The following is a 20,782-nucleotide window of genomic DNA, read 5'->3' as shown; positions in this document are numbered from 1 at the left end:
TTTGTTTGACATGGGTGCTGATGTGACTATCATCTCCTCTGCATGGCCTCCTATGTGGCCTTTAGCCCCTGTGGGGTCAGCCATTGCAGGACTGGGAGGAACTGCACAGAGTTATCTAAGTGAATGACCTGTGGTGGTGAAGAATGCAGAAGGTCAAACAGCTACGATTCGGCCCTATGTCACTACAGCTCCGCTTAACCTCTGGGGGCAGGATGTCTTGGCAGCCTGGGGAGTACGAATCGGGACAAATTTTTGATGGGGGCCACTGTACTGAAGGGCACACAGTATCCTACGTTGCCTTTGCGGTGGATAGCAAACAAACCCATCTGACAACCCCAGTGGCCCCTACTGAAAGAAAAATTAGTCGCCCTTCATCACCTAGTTAAGGAACAGTTACAACAGGGACACCTTGAACCTTCTACTAGTCCCTGGAATACTCCTGTCTTTGTAATTAAGAAGAAATCAGGAAAATGGAGATTGCTACAAGATCTCTGAAAAATCAATGCAGTTATGGAAAGCATGGGGGCATTGCAGCCTGGTATGCCCTCACCCACCATGATTCCAGCAGGGTGGGAAATCTTGATCATTGATTTGAAGGACTGTTTTTTCACAATCCCCTTACATCGTGATGACAAACCAAAGTTTGCCTTTACTGTGCCTGCGGTTAACAACACTGAACCTGCAAATAGATATCAATGGAAGGTCCTACCTCAGGGCATGAAGAACAGCCCGACTATCTGTCAATGGTACGTTGCTCAAGCTTTATCTGGAATCCATGAGCAGTTTCCTGAAGTGTACTGCTACCATTACATGGATGACATCCTGGTAGCAGCATCCACCCAGGACGAGATGCTGAGGATACAGCCTTGGCTGCTTGCTGCTCTGCATTCTTATGGATTGCAAGTGGCTCTGGAGAAAGTTCAACAGCATCCTCCTTGGAAATATTTAGGAGTCAAAATTCTGGACCAAGCTATACAACACCAAGAGGTGCAATTCTCAGGTTCTATTAAGACCTTGAATGATGCTCAGAAATTGCTGGGTATCATCAATTGGTTACGTCCCTATCTAGGGCTAACCACGGCGCAACTTGTGCCGCTCTTTAATATTTTAAAGGGGGACCCCGAGTTGAATTCACCTCGAAAATTGACTCCTGAAGCGCGACGGGCACTAGAGGAGGTTCAACAGGCTATTTCTGCTCGTCAGGTTTACCGAGTAGATCCCTCCATTGATATTACTGTTTTTATTACCACTCCAGATTCTCATCCAACAGGTATCATTGACCAATGGAACAAACAGTGGTCTGACCCCTTGCATATTCTGGAATGGGTCTTTTTGCCGCATCAACCAAAAAAGACAGCATCTATGTTATTTGAATTAATTGCTTGTCTGATAATCAAATGCTGTCAGCAGTGTTTACAATTGATGGCAGCAGGTCCTGCAACAATTGTTCTTCCAGTACAGCAGGAATACTTTGAGTGGAGCCTTACTAACAGTGCTCCTCTGCAAAGTGTGCTGGAAAGTTTCCACAGGACAAATTGCATATCATCTGCCCAGCCATAAATTACTGCAATTGGCAAAATCGACGAGCTTTACCTTGCGACCAAAAAATAGCCGAGTGCCAGTGCAAGGACCCACTGTCTTCACTGATGGGTCTGGGAAAACTGGGGAAGCTATTGTTACCTGGAAGGAAGAATCTGAGTGGCAGGTGCTGGAAGGCCATGAGTCAGGTTCAGCCCAGTTGGTTGAACTAAGGGCTGTTGCCATGGCCTTTCAATGGTTCTCACAGGTACCTTTGAATTTGGTCACTGATTCTGCTTATGTGGCAGATATAGCGCAATGCTTAGATTGTTTGCTTCTGAGAGAAGTAAATAATGCGGCTCTGTTTTCTCTATTAAAAACTTTATGGTGTGCAATTCAAGCTTGAGTTTACCCATATTATATTCTGCATATCCATAGTCATACTAATTTGCCAGGTTTTATAACAGAAGGCAACGCCAGGGCTGACATGCTAGCTAACCCCGCATGGGTAACACCTCAGCCCGGTAAAATCGCACAAGCCAAGGCATTGCACAATTTCTTCCATCAAAGTGCACATACCCTGCAGAAGCAGTTCCACTTAACGCCCACTGAGGCTCTGGACATTGTCAGTGCTAGCGCTGACTGCCACGGACTTGCGGCTCCTCTGCCATCAGAGGTAAACCCCAGGGGCCTAAAGGCCCTGCAGCTTTGGCAGATGGATGTAATGCACGTTCTTGAATTTGGCAGGTTTAAGTATGTGCATGTGTCTATTGACACTTTCTCCTCAGCTATGTGGGCATCTGCTCATACTGGGGGGAAAAGTCGTGATGTCATTGCCCATTGGAAACTCACTTTTGCGGTCTTGGGTGTGCCTTTTTCTGTGAAAACCAATAATGGCCCGGCCTATGTCTCACAGAAGACGCGGCAGTTTTTACAACTATGGGGTGTAAATCGTACCTTGGGTATTCCACATTCTCCTACTGGCCAAGCCATTGTTGAACGCGCTCATGGCACCTTGAAGCGTGTTTTAGAAAAACAAAAAGGGGGAATGCATGGAGAAACCCCACAGAGTTGCCTAGAAAAAGCATTATATGCAATTAACTATCTTATGGTGCCACTAAATTCAAATAATCCCGTTATTTTGAATCATTTTCTTTCATTGCAGTCTTCAGGTGAGATGCACCTGCCCCGAGTGAAAGTCTGGGTACGGGACCTACTCACTAAGATGTGGGAGGGCCCGTGTGAGCTTATTGCTTGGGGTCGTGGGTATGCTTGCGTTTCCACAGATACTGGGATACGATGGCTACCCGCGAGATGCGTCCGCCCTGACCTGCAGCATCAGAAACAGAACAGGCAACGTTTGAACGATGGCCAGAACACGGATCATCAATCGAATGATCCTTCTAATGGAAATAATGACTTTGGCCATCAACCTGTTCCTTCTACCAGCAGAGACTAAATTTCAAGTCTCCGTTGGAGTCAGAATGTTAGAGCCCTTCAGGATAAATTATCCCTTCAGGATAATTTCACTAGTCCTAATTCTACATTTTACATTCTTATGAAATCAAATTGGTGGCCTACCATTCTAGCATCCGGATGGTTCTGGCTCTGTAGCACAAATGCATATAAGTCTTCCACCACAGTGGGAAGTACTTGTACCATAGCACATCTTGCACTCTATGCGTTTTAAACCAAAAATTTAACTACTACCTTTTTATATAACCATTACCCTGTATGCCTGCCATAAGTGTTTCGTGATTGATCCCCTGGTAAAAAGACTAATGAGATTCCATCAATTTGTGTGCATTGTTTCCAAGTTTAGGTATTATTGAGTTGGAAAAAGCTATCATAAATATTTCTGCTGTGCTTGAAATTGTCCAAAATGCTACTGTAGATGCTTTAAATAATTTGCAATCTGAAATTAGTTCACTTTTGCAATTAGCTATTCAAAACCGTTGGGCCATAGATTATCTTCTAGTGTCACAAGGTGTATGTGTACTATCAAACATCACTTTGGTTTATGCTAATGAATCTAAACAAATAAAATATATAAATATCATTCAAAGAAAAGATTGTACCTTTCACCAAATAATTAGAGCAACCCTTGTCAGAAGGTCTATCAACTGCCTGGTTTTGGCTGTGGTCTTGGTTATCTGACTTCCGAGCATAGGCCTGTCATGTTTTGTTAATATTAGCTCTTATTATGGGTGCTGGAATTATGTTATTTTGTGTTTTATCTTGCTTTAAATCTTTATGCATATCAATTACTAAAAATCAGTGTTTTATACTCTCCTCCTTCCTCGGATGAACAGCCTTCGGACAACAAGCAGGCCGTTATTGCCATGAAGTTCTCCTTATGACCCCATTACTAAGCTGTAGGTTGTGGGCAAGAGGTGACGGTACCACCACCACCACTGGTGTCCTTCCCTGTTTGTGACAGTGTCAGGGGGTGGGGCGTGACTGGTACCTCCTGCTCCTGACCCCTGGTAATATGGTTAGCACATAACTAATGCTATTTTACAAGGCAAACAGCCATTCTCTGTGACTGAGCTGGTCATGTATTAGTCCCCTTTCACATCGTTATCACGCCCTGAAGGTCCTGTGAACCAAGTAGATGATCCGGATAGATTTCTTAATCCTCACCCTGTCAGCCTCAAGATTCTTGGGTGCCAGGCTGACTACTCCCTTCCTTACTGGCCTTGAAGGTCCCAGGCACCCAGTCAACCAGGTGGTGGTGATGACCCCAGCACAGAACAGGGAAGCATAACAGCACACAGAGCACGGTCTATAAAATTAAGCAGTTACAAGTCCTATGTGGAAACTTAGACCAGAACTGCTGCTGGACAGTGAGACCCGTGACCTCCCAGTGGCCAGGGACGTCTCCACTGTCATCTGTTTCCTCTGAGGATTGAGTCAATCATATTCTTTTATATGTTTTTGGAATCTAGATTATGATTGTTATGTTGATACAGAAAATAAAGTATTAAGATTTGACCTGATCTGCAGAGGGTCCAGGTGATAAGAAACCATAAGCTAAGCTGTGCTATAAAATTCGGTGTTACGCTACTTATAAAACACTGATTCTGCTTATAGAAATCTTGTGCTATTCTGATTATAAATTCTATGCTATAATAATCATAAAATCCTGTTAAGAAAAATAAAGCTTTAATTGTAACTACAACTTAGTGCCATCATCATTCTGCCAAGGATCCCTAAAAGAACCTGTCTGTCCCCTTGGTGTCAGGTGACACCATGAGATCTAGATACATTTATAGATGTCTACTGTAGCATATCACTTGCTAGTTATGGTATTAAATCTCTGCAAGAAAAAAAATTAATGCTAATCAATATAGTAACTTCCAAGTTCAACAGAAGGAATGATATGTAATCTGGACAAAATTAAGATTAAAAAGAGCTGTTTACACTAAAAGGTAGAGTTAGAAAACTTTTGCATTAAAATTTACTGTAAAACTAACTACTCATTAGTTAAGAGCTCTGACATACTAAGTTCCTGTTTCATTAACGTTTGCTAAAGCTCTAAGCACTTAAGCTCATGCAGTCACATAAAAGTAAAGTTACCTTTTCTGTGGCAGACTAATGCTTCGACACTGGCATGAAGTTTCCTGAATTGCTGATCCAGATTCTCAAATTGCTGCTGTTTTTCTTCAAACCACTGACAAAAGAGGAAAGAGTCTAGCGTTATAATTTAGATTACCAACAGCATTTCTTGTTTTAAAAAAGTAAATTATCAATTTATTGCTAGGATGGTCAACTGATACAGCTAAGAATCCAAGCCAATAAGCAAATAACTATCTCATTTCTTCTACAACTTTAAATGCATTAATTCAACTCATTATTCAAGTAAACCCATCAGCTCTTACTGCATCTGATTCATTCATCTTGATTGTCATTTTGTTGACAGCATCAGCAGCCTTGTTTACCATCCTCAATATTCCTGCTCCACTCAGTGCCTGAGTGTTAACTGCTCGCGGCAGCTGGAAATGAATGATAAATAATGGCAAACAGACTGGTTAAAAAGCTGGAGGTTTAATTGGGTACAAGGGAGAAAGAAAAGGATAGACTATTTTATTTACTCCTATGTGTTACAATATAGCAGAATCTAATTTCTCAGTTTTACTATTTGTACATTCTCAGAGGAAAGCTTAACAATATAGACTATTTACTTTTCTTCTACATCTTTACATTTAAATGGAACAAACAACCTACTTTTCAAAAGTTATGAACTAGTCACCTATATACTATAGAGAACAAGCTGTCACTACAGAAACAGAAAAGCTTATATTTACAATAAGATACAGAAATTCTGTAAAACACTTAATTATAATGCAAGATTCACACTGTGTACAGATCATAAAAAGTTGATGTCTTTTTGCTTTTAAATATAGATCAAGTTTCAAAATCTACCTCATGAGTATTGCGAGAACTGTGCATTTGTGAGGTACTTAGAAATCCTCAGGAGTAAGTTAACAAACTTTAAACTGATATTATTCTTTGTTAACGTTAGTCTAAATATGCTGTACCAAGTGGCCCCAATGTCAGGCCATTTACTCTTTGTATCTGATACTTTATGTCAGCAGTATTGACACTTTAAGTTATCTATCAATTATGGTTTTGTCAGTATCGTGGCCTCTGTGACTTATTAGCATAGTTAAGATATTGACATTGGCCAGAAGACAATCCACTATTACAGCAAATCCACTATGCACATTTATAGACTTATGTTTTTGGAGACATAACAGATAATCTGTTCTGCAATATATTTCATTTTGTGAAAGGTGCCAGACTGATAGCACTGGTGACTGAAGTCCTCTATCCACAAAACATCTAGCATGGCCAGCAGCACTGCATGCCTGTTCACATTATCATGTCAATAAACCTCAAGATTGAGTCCTAGAGGCAAGAACTGTTTCCAAGACAGTTTAATTCATTATCTTAATTAACCCTCAGTAGCACTGATTATGGATTTTCACTCTATGTATAATGAGCTTCACTCAGAACTGGACAGATCAACTCACTTGGCAAAAGTCATTGAACAGCAGATAGCTTTTGGTCATTACCAACCTAAGATTTATCAGAGGTAGACGCAATAGATTTTGTACATGGTTACCTAAGTAGCCTTTTGTCACTCTATCTCATGATGGGTACAATCCAATTTGTTTTCATATGAATTTAGGAGATTAGGTCTCAATACAAACAGTATATTACTTTGTACATTACTATATCTGGAAACAAATAAGGAACTTAAAAGAATGTAAATACCTCAGAACTTTCCAAGAACTGCCTTAAATCTGGATCCTGCAACAAGGTAGGGTGTTTTACTGTTCTTTGTAGATACCTATGATTTAAAAAAGTTAAAATATTAGATAACAAAACAGACTCCATGTGCTTGACAGCATTGGAAAGTGTCCTTTAGCTAAAGAATGGGTACAATGCAGGCAGCATGTAGCCTCTCTTCATTATCTAATGGGATTTGAACACTTGTAAATTCACCTCTAAAGATAAGTTGATGGCAGTGGTTTCTAACCTAGCCTGTTTACATCAAGCTTCTTAAGGTGTCATAATTTGCCATAAATCTATGTTGCACAGTATTAAAATAATATATTTGATATTTTTAACACCTCAGTGAAGGCTTCCTGCTGTAACAACAACCAATTTAAGCCAGAAAATAGATGGGTTTGTTTAAACACATTCTTATACAGTGCAGTGAACAGGCTTTTTGTTACAGCTAATTCTGGCTGGCTTGTTTTAGAATTAAAGGAAGTCTTAGAGAAGTAAGCTGATCTTGTTCTGGGTATGAACTATTTATTCACTGGCTAGACAGCCTTCAACCTGTATTAGTTCTATAGGACTCATCCACCCAGAAGTTAAATTAGTGCAACTCCTTCCTTTTGTAATTTTTTGCATTTCTGCTTGGATCTAAAAACTATTGATTGTACAAATATGAGTTGAAGAGGGAAATTTCTACAGTGTTCATTCACTAAAAACTGCTGCAAGTTTGTCATAACTGATTTTAATATTATGTATTAATGGAAAGTGTCCGATATTTACAAGAATGCTTTACAGAAACTTAATACCTCAAAAGATCATGAGAAAGTATGCAATATTGCCAATTAAGATGTACTAACAGAATACCATTAACAGTATTTGTACTTTTTGCAAAGCTTTAGTTTTGCTCAAGCCTCAGCTGTAAAGTACCAGAACTGCCCCATTACAGTCACAAATTGCTTGGAAACTGTCCTAGAGAGTTATATAGACTGGGACTTAACTGAAAGTTTGAGTACATTGATATTGTAACACAATGTATTTTCTCCATCCTCCATTAGATATAGCCACCAGATCCTTATTTTTCTTCCTAAAGAAGTTAAGAGTTGTAGTGAAACTATTTCATACATTAGATTGCTCAATTTTTCCTTGCTTGTTCTAATGGTCAATAGCAAGTACAAGTTAAAGTTGATGTGGCAAAGAGCTTTTTCTTTAGAACTTTGTTGCTAGAGAATAGCACTTACTCCAAGGGAGATAACTAACATTTTCACTGGAGACAACTAGAGGTATACTTGAAGACACTTGTCAGACTTGTAGTACTTAAGTTCACTATTCTAAGGCATAAACTTCAGTGAACTCAATAAAAAAGGCACATTGCTTTCCTGCCCACTTTCCCCATAGCTCTGGGCAATCTAGAAAGAGCAATCTAGAACAGATTTCTTTGGTCTTTCTAGGGCACATTAATATGTTTTCCTTGGCTTTAGGAAACAGTAACGTAACTTGTGCAAAGCTTTTGACACTGTCCCGCACAACATTCTTCTCTCTAAACTAGAGAGGCATGGGTTTGATGGATGGACCACTCGGTGGATAAGGAATTGGCTGAATGGCCGCACTCGGAGAGTGGTGGTCAACGGCTCGATGTCCAAGTGGAGACTGGTCACGAGTGGCATCCCTCAGGGGTCCGTGTTGGGCCCGGCCCTCTTCAACATCTTTGTTGGTGACGTGGACAGTGGCATGGAGTGCACCCTCAGCAAGTTCGCTGATGACACCAAGCTGTGTGGTGCCGTCGACACGCTGGAAGGGAGGGATGCCATCCAGAGGGACCTCGACAGGCTGGAAAGGTGGGCCCGTGTCAACCTCATGAAGTTCAACCAGGCCAAATGCAAGGTCCTACATCTGGGTCGTGGCAATCCCAGGCACAAATACAGACTGGGTGGTGAATGGATCGAGAGCAGCCCTGAGGAGAAGGACTTGGGAGTACTGGTGGACGAGAAGCTCAATATGAGCCGGCAATGTGCTCTTGCGGCCCAGAAAGCCAACCGCATCCTGGGCTGCATCAAGAGGAGTGTGGCCAGTAGGTCGAGGGAGGTGATTCTCCCCCTCTACTCTGCCCTCGTGAGACCTCACTTGGAGTACTGTGTCCAGTTCTGGAGCCCCCAACATAAGAAGGACATGGACCAGTTGGAGAGGGTCCAGAGGAGGGCCACGAAGATGATAAGAGGGCTGGAGCACCTTTCCTATGAGGACAGGCTGAAAGAGTTGGGGCTGTTCAGCCTGGAGAAGAGGAGGCTCCGGGGTGACCTTATAGCGGTCTTCCAGTACCTCAAGGGGGCCTACAAGAAAGATGGGGAGAGGCTGTTCAGGAGGGCCTGTTGTGATAGGACAAGGGGTAATGGTTTTAAAATAGAGGGAGGTAGATTCAGATTGGATATTAGGAAAAAATTTTTTACCATGAGAGTTGTAGAACACTGGAACAGGTTGCCCAGAGAGGTGGTGGATGCTCCATCCCTGGAGACGTTCAAGGCCAGGTTGGACGAGGCCCTGAGCAACCTGATCTAGTTGGAGATGTCCCTGTTCCTTGCAGGGGGGTTGGACTAGATGGTCCAACCAGGTCCCTTCCAGCCCTAACCATTCTATGATTCTATGATTCTATAACCACCGCCTCTAAATAGCTTTTGAATATCTCAGTAGGTAGGTGACTTTTTGGTTCTGAATGGAAAAGCTAGCTAAAATTGGCTTAGGAACATGATGAAAAAGTTGCTTGTTGCCAAATAAGACTTTCATGGTCTTTTTGAAAAAAGAAACCGTGAAGCCTTCCCAACACTGTCAAAAGTACTGAGGAGTCTCTTCCCCAGTATGGGAAGAGTGCTTAACATCCACTGAAAGTGGTATACTAGTTTAACTCCTTTAACAAATAAATGAAAAAGCAACACTTAAAGCATGCGCACAAATTTGTGAATCAAACTTTTCCTAATCTGAGTTCTGTTGTTCAAGTGACCAACCAAGGAGGAAATCAGTCATCTCTATCACAGACAGAGACCTAAAGTTGCCTGGAAGTGGTTGTTCAGTTTTCTAAGTCTAATTACTCCAATCCCAGCTGTTATTCCAAGTCTCCGTATCTTATAACACCACTCTTTCAGCAACAGGCTTGTTGTATAGCCAGGATGTGTTTCGGAGTTTGCTCCAAGTGACAGAACTACTTCAGTAACTTCAGGGTGCAATTTTAAGTAGCAAACGTTAAGCTGTATACCAATAGTGATGGACAGCTGTAAGACAGAACAACCTATTAGTATTTTGAGGGTCAACATCAGTTCAGATGTTCTATTAATTAAGAAATGGAAGGATGGTAGCAAAAAGATTCTGAAGAGATATTTTTCCAATTAAGATTGTTTCTGGAACTCCAAAAGCTCAAGAGCTTCATACATTATGTTAGATATGCTCTTTGACATGCAATCAAAAACCTTTGATTTCTATTAATTTTCTAGTTTAACTGAAACTGTTAAATGGTGTATTGTTTTCATATGATGTAATAATCACATAGAATCACATCACAGCAACAGACATTTTGTAAAATCATACCAAAATTAAGTCTGTATACTTGACTCAGCTGTATGTGACCATAAGTTATTGTCATGGTTTGATGTGGAGGGGGTGGGGGTTCTGGTGGCAGGAGAGGGGCTTTGCTCCCTGTGACCTCCCTGGTTTTGGAACTGGGTCAGACCTGGTTCTGGCCACCAGATCAGACTCCCATCCCCCTCAGGCTTGAGCCAATCAGCGCCTCTGAGAATTGCCCTATTTAAGTTGGGACAAAGGAACTGGAAAAGGTGCTTTGCCCTGGAGTGAGGAGAGAAGGGAGGAGGGCACTGCCCCTGCTCCCTGGCTCCCGGCCGGGCAGCTGCCTGCGTTGGGCCGGCGCCACCCACGGAGAATGGTGGCGGCGGAGCTGGCTGGGGAACTCGGGAGCACCCCACTCCTGGGGTGCCCACTGGGCTGAGTTCACCCAGAGAGGACTGAGATCTAAGAGAAACAGCTGCATCGACACCAGGTCAGTGAGGATGGAGCGGGAGGAGGTGTGCCGGAGCTGAGTTTCCCCTGCGGCTGGTGGCGAGATGGCAGGCGGCCCCCCTGCAACCAGGACGGCCTCGGTGGAGTAGAGACCCACTCGCAGCCCGTGGAGAGGAGATGCCTGAGCCTGAGGATGGTCGTGTTGGGACGCACAGCAAGGCAGAGAGGCATCTGGAGTCTGCGTGTATGGCATCAGATCATTATTACCCAGCTGGACTGAGTTAAAGATAATGAATTAATTAACTAACTCAAGGTACTGATCCTGCCTACAAGAGGCAGGCCATTTCCTCCTGGCTGCGGAAGATGCAACAGTGTCCTTGGTGCTGCAGCCCAGGCTGGTGAGCAACAACTGGTGACGCCGACTTGATACCTCGGTGAGACCCTGGGAAGCCCCAACTCCCTCGCCGGAGCCGAGAGCCCAAGCCAAAAGAGCCAGAGCCAGAGCCGGGAGCCCGAGTGAGAGTCCTTCGGAGAAGAAGGTAAAGCCGCAAGCCCCGACGTGGTATTCGCGAGAGGGAAGCGTGCTGGAGTTGGATGAATGGACTAGGTCTCTGCTCACCTTAAAGCCTTCGTGAAAACAAAAAATTGTAAAACAAAAAGGGGGAATTATGGCATCAGATCATTATTACCCAGCTGGACTGAGTTAAAGATAATGAATTAATTAACTAACTCAAGGTACTGATCCTGCCTACAAGAGGCAGGCCATTTCCTCCTGGCTGCGGAAGATACAACAGCGTCCTTGGTGCTGCAGCCCAGGCTGGTGAGCAACATGCGTGACGACCCATGCCAGAGCGAGTGGCTACAGCTTCCTAAGTATCCGAGACTGTGGTAAAGCCCACACTGGGGCAAATCCGATGGGGAAGGATTGCTTCCTGTGGGCTGGACTCACGCTGGAAAAGTTTGTGGATTTTTCCTCGTGAGTAGGGGATCCACTGGAGCAGGGGAAAAGAGTATAAGGACTCCTCCTCCTTTAAGAGAGAAGCAGCAGTAACAGCACGGAATGAACTGACCTGCACTCCCCCAGTCCCTGCTCTCTGCGCCGCTGGGGGGTGGGGGAGGGGAAGGTGTCAGTTTTTAAGATCTGGCTTTGTTTCTTTTTTTATCCTCTCACGTAACCGGTTTTGTTTCCCTTTGTCCTTTTAAGTAACCGTCAATAAATTGTTTTGCTTTTAAGAAATCCAAGTCTGTTTTGCCCAGGACCATGGTTGGTGGGTGCTCCCTCTGTTCTTGTCTCATCCCTCAGTCCCTTTATTATATTTTTCTCCTCTCCACTTTACTGGAGAAGGAGAAACTGTGTGAGTTTTAGTTGCTGGATCAGCCTAAAAACACGACAGTTATAGTTTTACTAGTTGCTTTCTAAAGGCTTTACCAGCCATGTCAACAGGAAGGGATGATGCAGCACACCAGTGACAGTACCCTTTGTGATGGGTGCACTCCTCCTGTTTGAACTAACTGAACTTTGGTCCAGGAAGATGCTCAACAAATAGGCATAACCAAAATTAATCCTATTGTGCAAGGCTATCAGCGAGAACTCAGCACCAAAACCACAAAAATGGTTTGGCTGGAGACTGGGCTGATAAGTGGCAGAAACTGCATGAACACAGCTGAAAACCTGACTACAAGTCAACCACTTTACACTATAAATATCTGCAGTCATCAGAGTCCATTGACCTCTCCCTCCATAGCAGCTGGCTGCGCAGCAGTGATCTCCCCTTGAGTAGGGATGGCTCTCAAGGTTACCCCTCGAGGCTGAGAGATCCCTTACCAGATATCAGGCATTGATGGGTTGGTAAGTGACATTTTTTACATGCATGTAACATTTAGATATGTATAGTAAGCTTACACGATGATCTTTGTATCCCATACTAACTTTAAGTGTAGTAAACAGTAGAGTATTGACTGCCTGTACTTATTAAATATTTTACATACCTAAATTTACTGATTAGAAATCAATAAACTAACTAATAGATTAAATTTTTCTGTGATCTCTGACTCTTCTCCTGTGACACCCTTTCATAGCAAAAGTATTTGAACAATACTAGTTGTATGCCAGTGCTGGGTGATAGAGATCTGCTATCTCTTACATCAAAATACAGCTAGCTACACTAATGCATTGTAAGTCATCAGAAGGCCATTATAGTTTCAACTGACTAAAGGTTTCTTTCATCCTTCCCTCTGCCCAACAGTCAATTTTATATGAAATAGTTGCACTGAAGTGAATTAATGAATCACAATGTGCAAGTAAGCTGATGAAGAAAGTTTTGCTTACTGGTTTTCTACAACCTCAATTTTAAGAAGTGACCTCTTTGAAAAGAGGCAACTATAATTCTCCCTATGAATAAGTCTACATTTCCTATTATTAACGGGAATTGTTCCATTTCTACACAAAAATTGGACAGCTGCATACAGATTCCAGAATCCACCTAAGTACAAATGGTCTAGATCCCAGTTACAGAGCCCATGTAGTATATTAAAATTCATTTTGATGCTAAGCAAGCTTTAGTTTTAGTTAGATACATACATTACCTTTCTAATGCTGCTCTTCTTTTTTCTATGAATTCAGTAGATGAAGAATCTTCCTTGCCTACTTTAACTTTGGTCATGCCTTTGAAGAAAATTGCACCATATTGATTTTACGTTATCATGAAGAAATAATTAACATAACTGATACGATTAGAAGATTAAGCTCAGCTAAGTTTAAGCTAAATTACAATGAAAAGCACCACAGAACAATACAAAGAACACAAACACCGCATGCTGCACGCTTTTGTGGGAAACATCCATGAAACATGCAATTTCCTGTAATACTTCTATTGTGATTAAAGTTATTAAAAAACTAGTTTAATTTGCATTTACGAAGACAATCTAAATAAAGGTCACAGTCTTACTGGACACTTGTGTTCAGGAGAAAACAGTTACTCTAACAAAACAGAACAAGAAATTAAATCTTAATTTATAAGTCTATTGATCGATATGCTCATAACTAATATTTTCATTCTAGTATTTTCTAATTTCTAAAAATAAGTGTGTGGGATTTTTTGTTTGTTTGGGTTGTTTTTTAGGGTTTCTTTTTAATTAACGTATTGGATATAAATGCCAAGGTTTCGGGGGGAGGAGGGGGCAGACCCTGCAGAGGTGATCTCTGTGGGAGGAGGTTAGAGGCTACCCTATGCCAGTCATGGCTGGTTCCAGCTGGCTTAAAAATGAACCCACCACAGGCCAAAGCTGAGCCAGAGAAGTTTATGGTGCTTCTATGAAAACATATTTAAGAAAGGATGGTAAATATCAAGGGAAAAAAGAAACAAGGCCAGAGCAGTAGAGGGAACTCCACGTCGAAGCAGGTACACCCCTGAAGGGACTGCAGCCTGTGGAGGAACCCATGCTGGAGCAGAGGAAATGAATAAAAGGAAAGAGCAGTGGAAGATAAGAGTAAGGAACAAGGAGTGGCAGAAAGAAACTGCTATGTCCTGACCCCAACCTCCTGCATCACCTGTGGCCTCACTGTGAAGGGACTGAGTGTAAGATGCATGGATAAAAATGGGAGTAGAGACTATGAAGGGGGTATGAGAGGTGTCTGGGATGAAGTTGAGCCTGGGAAAGGGAGAAGAAAAGTGTTTTTCTTAAGTGTTTGTGTCCTGGTTTCAGCTGGGACAGAGTTAGTTCTTTTTAGCAGCTACAAGAGCTCTGTGTTTTGGTTTTAGTCTGAGACTTGCTCTGAGAAGAACGCTGACAGCGCACTGATGTTTATAGTTGGCACTGAGGCCTCAAGGACTTTTCAGCTGCCATGTTCTTGCCAGTGTGCAGGAGCACAACAGGATAGGGGAGAGCATAGCTGGGACACAGAGTCCATGACTCTCCTTATGATTTGTACATAGATTGAGGATTGTACATAGATTAGGATTGAGGGCCAAATTGGCCAATGAAGTATTCCATATCATGCAGCGTCATGCCCAGTATAAAATGAGGGTCAGTTGGAAAGAAGGGCCTTTGCTCTTCCAGGGCTCTCACTTTTGGACTCTTGGAGTTCTTTCTCTCTCTCTCTTTTTTTGGGCCTCTCGCTCATCCAGGATTGCTATGTCGGGACTTATCTGTTTCAGGATCATTAGTCCGGGACAGGCCAGGCCTTGGTCAAGGGGTGGTGAGCAATTACACTGTGCATCGCTTGTTTGTATATATTATTATCATTGTACATATATATATTCATATATTATTAGCAGTAGTATTAAATTGTTCTTATCTCAACCCACAGGTCTCTTTCCCTTTTCTCCTTTAATTCTCTTCCCCATCCCCTGGGGGTGGGGAAGGGTGAGCGAGCGGCTGTGTGGAGTTTAGTTGCCAGCTGACCTAAATCACGACAGCTTGTCTTCTTTTTTCCTCCAATACCCAAATCAGTACTTAAATGTTTTAAGTTAAATTCCTGAAGTCAAGTCTGTTTTGCCCGCAACAGCCAAAAGGCGTCCAGACAGGAAAATAACTGCTCCAGTTTCTGTTGGGCAGAGTAGAAGGGCCAATCTTACTTCTGACCCTGATGAAGGGATTTCTGGTTTGCAGTTACAAAAATCAAGTAATAAATACTCCAACCAGGAATAAATGGGCCTTGCCTCCAGCCAGGCAGAGGAAAGCGACAATTGGGTTTACTGGACTGTGTGGGATCAATGGCCTGGCACACCAGACTCAAAGGAGTATAAGGCTGTGGTTGACACCAGTGCACAGTGTACCCTAATGCCATCGAGTTACAAAGGGGCACAACCCATTTGTATTTCTGGACTGAGAGGGGGATCCAAACAGCTGTCTGTGTTGAAGGCTGAGGTAAATCTAACTGTGAATGAGTGGCAAAAGCATCCTATTGTGACTGGCCAGGAGGGTACATGCATCCTTGGCACAGACTACCTCAGGAGAGAGTACTTAAGGTGGGATTTTGGTATAGATGCCTTGAGTACGGATAAGATTAAACAGCTATCTACCCTGCCTGGCCTCTTGGAAGATCCCTCCATTGTGGGCTTGCTGTATGATGCCAGTGTTTTATGATGCTGTATGTCGCCACTGCTGTGTCAAAGATATTATAGCAGGGCTCACCTGAACCAATGAAGAATGAATCTCATGAGGAACTAGGCAAACGCAGCAGTGACACAACCTGAGCTGGATTCCTTACACAACAATCCAACACAACACACCATCCCTCCTGTCCTGAGCGACCACCATAACAGATGGACCCAAAAGTCATGGAGTAAATGAACTCAACGGCTATTTTTACCAGCATTTTATGGACATTTTACAGGGATGGCCCATAGACTAAGAGAATGATATCTGTGTATATATCAAAGGATAGGAAGGATGGTGGTAGTTAACAATGGATTGGATAGTGTGGGACCTGAGCATGATGTAAGTGGTGTGGAATAAGGGGTGGAGATTGTACCAGGTCTGGCTGGGATGGAGTTAATTTTCTTCATAGCAGCTCATACCATGCTATGTTTTGAATTTGTGATGAAAACTGTTGCTAATATAGGGATGTTTTCGTTATTACTGAGCAGTGCTTACACAGCCTCAAGGCCTTTTCTGCTTCTCAGTGAGTAGGCTGGGGGTGCACAAGAAGTTGGGAGGGGACACAGCCGGGACAGCTGACCCCAACTGACCAAAGGGATATTCCATAACATATGACATCACTCTCAGCAATAAAAACTGAGGCGGAGGTGAGGTGCATGTTGCCAGGGCTGCTGTTGCTCAGAGAGAGGCTGGGCATCAGTCAGTTGGTGGTGAGCAATTTGGGTTTTTTGCATCACTTGTTCATCTTAGCTTTATTTTTATTTATGTGTTGGCTTTTATGGGTTTTTTTCCTTCCTTTTTTTCTTATTAAATTATCTTTATCATCTCAACCCATGAGTTTTCTCACTCTTACCCTTCTGATTCTCTCAGCAGGGGGACTGGGCAAGCAGCTGTGTGGTGCTTAGCTGTCTACCAGGGTTAAACCATGACAGTAGGACATTCCATATTAAGAGTTCAGACTTAAAAAGTAAAAAAAAAATAAACATGTGTGTAGTGTAAATGCATGCCATCTACTTCCAGCTGTTTTGCCAGCTCTCTGCTTTAAGATGCCTCATTTTAAAGCAGCCTAGAAAACCGTATTTTTCCTTCTCTCCAAAATTGTAAGCATGTGGACTATACACTTTTAGATGGAACTAAATACTACTCAAGCACCGAAGGGTAGACAGTTCAAGTTTAAAGCGGGAGCTTTGTGCTCTTTGGAGAAAAGGTCCTACAGAGCCTGTAAGCTTTCCCAACTTATCCATAGACAAAGAAAGCCTCGACACTAGAACCTTAAGTCACACCCAGAGCTTGCTTACATAACAGTAAGTCCCATCATTTTACCAAGTTCCATGTATATTTATTTTACAAGCAGAATTGATATTAAAATATTTCATTTATATTACAGTACTGAAATCATATGCATACATTCAACCTTACAGAAAGCAGCCTTACCTACAATACTTTTTTCTGGAGCAGGAGGCACAATGTAACCAATATGCATGTACTTCATTGCTAATTTGCTGTGCAACCCAAGGAAATCACTGAATCTTCTTTTAACAGAGAATTCATTTTTGTGAAACATGGAAAGGGATGTCTAAAAAAAAAAAGTCATTTTAGGTTATGACTTACTGATGCATCTACTCAGCTATGATATAAAGTTGTTTGCAAATATATTTGTTGCACTAGTTACCTTTGTTGTTACTCTGTATGCCATATAAGCATTCATGCCATCCCCTGTAAGAAAATTAAAATACTTATCCTAAGGCAAGTTACTTTAATCCCTCCACACGTTTTTTTCCCCCCAAAATACACATTAAATAGCTTTTTATTTACATACTAAAAACCATCAAAAGATAACTGAATAAGGAATTATGCTAAAATCTCAGAATAGTCTCTAAGAGATATGACAGCCTAACATATGACTTACTAGGTTCAAGTAACTTACCAACTTTCTCTGGGTCTGATACATTGATTTCTATATCAAGCAAATCTCCGTTTGCTTCCTCTTCAATCTAGAAAAAAAATGTATGCCATATTTAACAAGCTAATGTGCATCCATACTACGTATGGGTACAAAGATAAGGATACAGGCGAAGGAAGAGTCAGTATGTCTCAATGACTAAAAAGCTCTTCTAGACCCACCTTCCAATTTTAAGTGGAATATAATTTCACACCTTGTTTTCTAATTTTGAGCCTTCCTGAAAATTTTTTTAGTGTGGCAACCTCTTCTTCAGACTTGTTGGTCTCAGAGTTTTAGTAAACATTTATCTTGGGGTGTTCTGGTTTTGGCCGAGGAAATACTCATTTTATCTCCTCCAACTTCAGCAGGCACAGAGGTTCAAAAATGCTCTCACTTGCAATGTTTTTATAAGCTTCTAATCAAAAGACAGATATATTCCTCATTATTAATGGTATCTGTATTTGGAGAGTTGGAGATGGGGAAAGCAACAACTATGGAATTTTCAGATACTTGCCTGAGCTATGTGATCACAGAATTTAATAATCTTTCATTCAATATACATAAGTTTGATAGAACAGAAGTAGTTAAGAAACACCATGGCAGAACAGACAGTGTGCTAAGGTTGAAGAGGAAGAAAATCAGAATGAAACGTCAGCTTAGAACACCTGGAGAAGCACCCATCATTGAGTCCCAGGCAAGTCTTGTTTGCTGAACCTCATTAATCAATGATGTTTTCTAGAAGCATATTCTAGAATGAATGGTATTTGTCTGTCCTGGTTTTAGCTGGGACAGAGTTAGCTCTTCTTTTTAGCAGCTAGAAGAGCTCTGTTTTGGTTCTACTCAGAGGCTCGCTCTAAGAAGAATGTAGATAGCAAGCTGATGTTTGTGGTTGGAAGGGAAACTCCAAGGACTTTTCAGTGTGCCATGTCCTGGCCGGAGTGCAGAAGCACAGTGCGATAAGGGGGGAGCATAGCCGGGACAAGGGGGACACGATTCCCCTTGTGATTTGTGGTGGAACTTAAGACTGAGGGCCAAACTGGCCAATTAGTATTCCATATCATGCAGCGTCATGCCCAGTATAAAAGTGAGGGTCAGCCAGAAAGAAGGGCTTTTACGCTTTGGCTCTTTCGCCACTTTTGCTCTTTTGCGCTTGCTGCACTTTTGCTCTATTGCTTTTTTTTTCTTTTTCTCTCTCCCAGTACTCCCACTCTCGGAGTACTATCTCTCTCTCTCTGCCCCTCTCTATCTCGGGGCCTCGCGTTAGTCCGGGATTGCAGCTTCGGGACGAGACGGGCTGCGGATAAGAGGGGGTGGTGAGCATCTACACTGTGTATTAAATCATCTGTATTAAATTGTTCTTATCTCAACCCACGGGTTTCTCGTTTATCCTTTAATTCTCTCCCTCATCCCTGGGGGTGGGGGAGGGTAAGTGAGCAACTATGTAGGGTTTGGTTGCCAGAGCGGCCTAACCTACAACAGTCAATGCACAGACTTTGAATGGAATGCCAAATGTAAATAGTAAATTAAGAGGTAAAACTACGACCAGCCTCAGCTGTTTGTTAGTATGCAGAATAACACTAACAACTGTTTCCTCCATTTCCTCATTAACAACAGCTTCAGAAATCCAAATTAAAACCTGTAACATGCTAGTATTTATTAATACACATCTTTAACATTTCTCTTCCATCTAGCTCAACACTTGCTCCCTTCATGCACTTTTACAATACCTATCCTGTAGGAATGGAGCATGTTACTCCTCACACTACAGATCTCTCATCACCTAAGCAATGAAGACTCATGATATTGACTATTCAATATATATGAGGACATGGAGCTGTTGGAGTGAGTCCAGAGGAAGGCCACAAAGATGATCCGAGGGCTGGAGCACCTCTCCTATGAAGACAGGCTGAGAGAGTTGAAATTGTTCAGCCCGGAGAAGAGAAGGCTCCAGGGAGACCTTCTAGCAGTCTTGCAGTACCTAAAGGGGGCTGAGAAAGCTGGAGAGGGACTTTTTTACAAGGGCATGTAGTGATAGGACAAGGGGCAATGGCTTTAAACTGAAAGAGGGGAGATTTCAATTAGATGTAAGGAAGAAATTTTTCACTCTGAGGGTGGTGAGGCACTGGAACAGGTTGCCCAGAGGAATTGTGGCTGCCCCATCCCTGGAGGTGTTCAAGGCCAGATTGGATGAGGCTTTGAGTGATCTAGGGGAAGGTGTCCCTGTCCATGGCAGGGGGGTTGGAACTAGATGATCTTTAAGGCCCCTTCCAACCCAAACTATTCTATGATTCTATGAAATACATATTATACACAAAATAAACAGAATAGATGTTCTCTTGTGTTCTCTTGCATACTTCCCTTTACCAAAGAATGATCCTGTAAGCAATTTAGGAACTGCATTAAAAAATCCACAAAACCAAAAAATAACAAACATGCACTACACACCCCCCTCCCCTCAACAAGACATTTCTATAGTCATCAAAATATAACTTAACATTTTTCTCAGTACCTCTTCTCTGTATCTATCAAAAATCACAGGGGCTGTTACACTTTTCGATTCAATTCTGGGAGCTACTAATGTAGTAGGTGTTACAGGAGTGATTGCAGGAGTAGGTTCTGGTGAAAGTACTGGATCCCTCTCTGGACTGTCCAACGAAACTTCTTCTGTGGCTTCTAGATAAAGATTTTGAGATCACAAAAAAATTTTTGTACAATAGAGATAGATGTGTACCACAAAAGACACCAGGCATGCACATTAAAAAATGATAATACCTAAGTTTAATAAGATCATCTACAAATAACATCCATTTGTCTCTCAGATAATTTCTCTAAATATGTTGATAAAACTAGAGGCAACATCCGAGTTCCTAGTGAGTAAGAGCTTAAAGTAAAATTAAGTATGAATTTTTTTTTATATACTGCCAAATAAAG

General features: G+C 42.1%; 1 protein-coding gene across 1 annotated transcript in view; it reads right to left on the bottom strand.

Annotated features, from left to right (window-relative positions):
* The window catches only part of LOC147526185 (sorting nexin-2-like), a gene marked incomplete at its 5' end in the record, with an annotated part of 34,877 nt that extends 14,346 nt beyond the window's left edge, over positions 1-20,531 (bottom strand). The window contains 8 exons of the mRNA XM_086630180.1: positions 5,098-5,191; positions 5,400-5,513; positions 6,799-6,874; positions 13,393-13,471; positions 17,344-17,485; positions 17,582-17,625; positions 17,837-17,903; positions 20,361-20,531. Coding sequence (XP_086486306.1) covers positions 5,098-5,191; positions 5,400-5,513; positions 6,799-6,874; positions 13,393-13,471; positions 17,344-17,485; positions 17,582-17,625; positions 17,837-17,903; positions 20,361-20,531 — 787 coding nt within the window. The remainder of the gene's footprint in view (positions 1-5,097; positions 5,192-5,399; positions 5,514-6,798; positions 6,875-13,392; positions 13,472-17,343; positions 17,486-17,581; positions 17,626-17,836; positions 17,904-20,360) is intronic.
* Positions 20,532-20,782: the final 251 nt, after the last annotated feature.

The sequence above is a fragment of the Tauraco erythrolophus genome, chromosome W (assembly GCF_009769465.1).
Source record: "Tauraco erythrolophus isolate bTauEry1 chromosome W, bTauEry1.pri, whole genome shotgun sequence".
Taxonomy (NCBI): domain Eukaryota; kingdom Metazoa; phylum Chordata; class Aves; order Musophagiformes; family Musophagidae; genus Tauraco; species Tauraco erythrolophus.
This window is presented reverse-complemented; position numbering and strand designations above follow the sequence as displayed.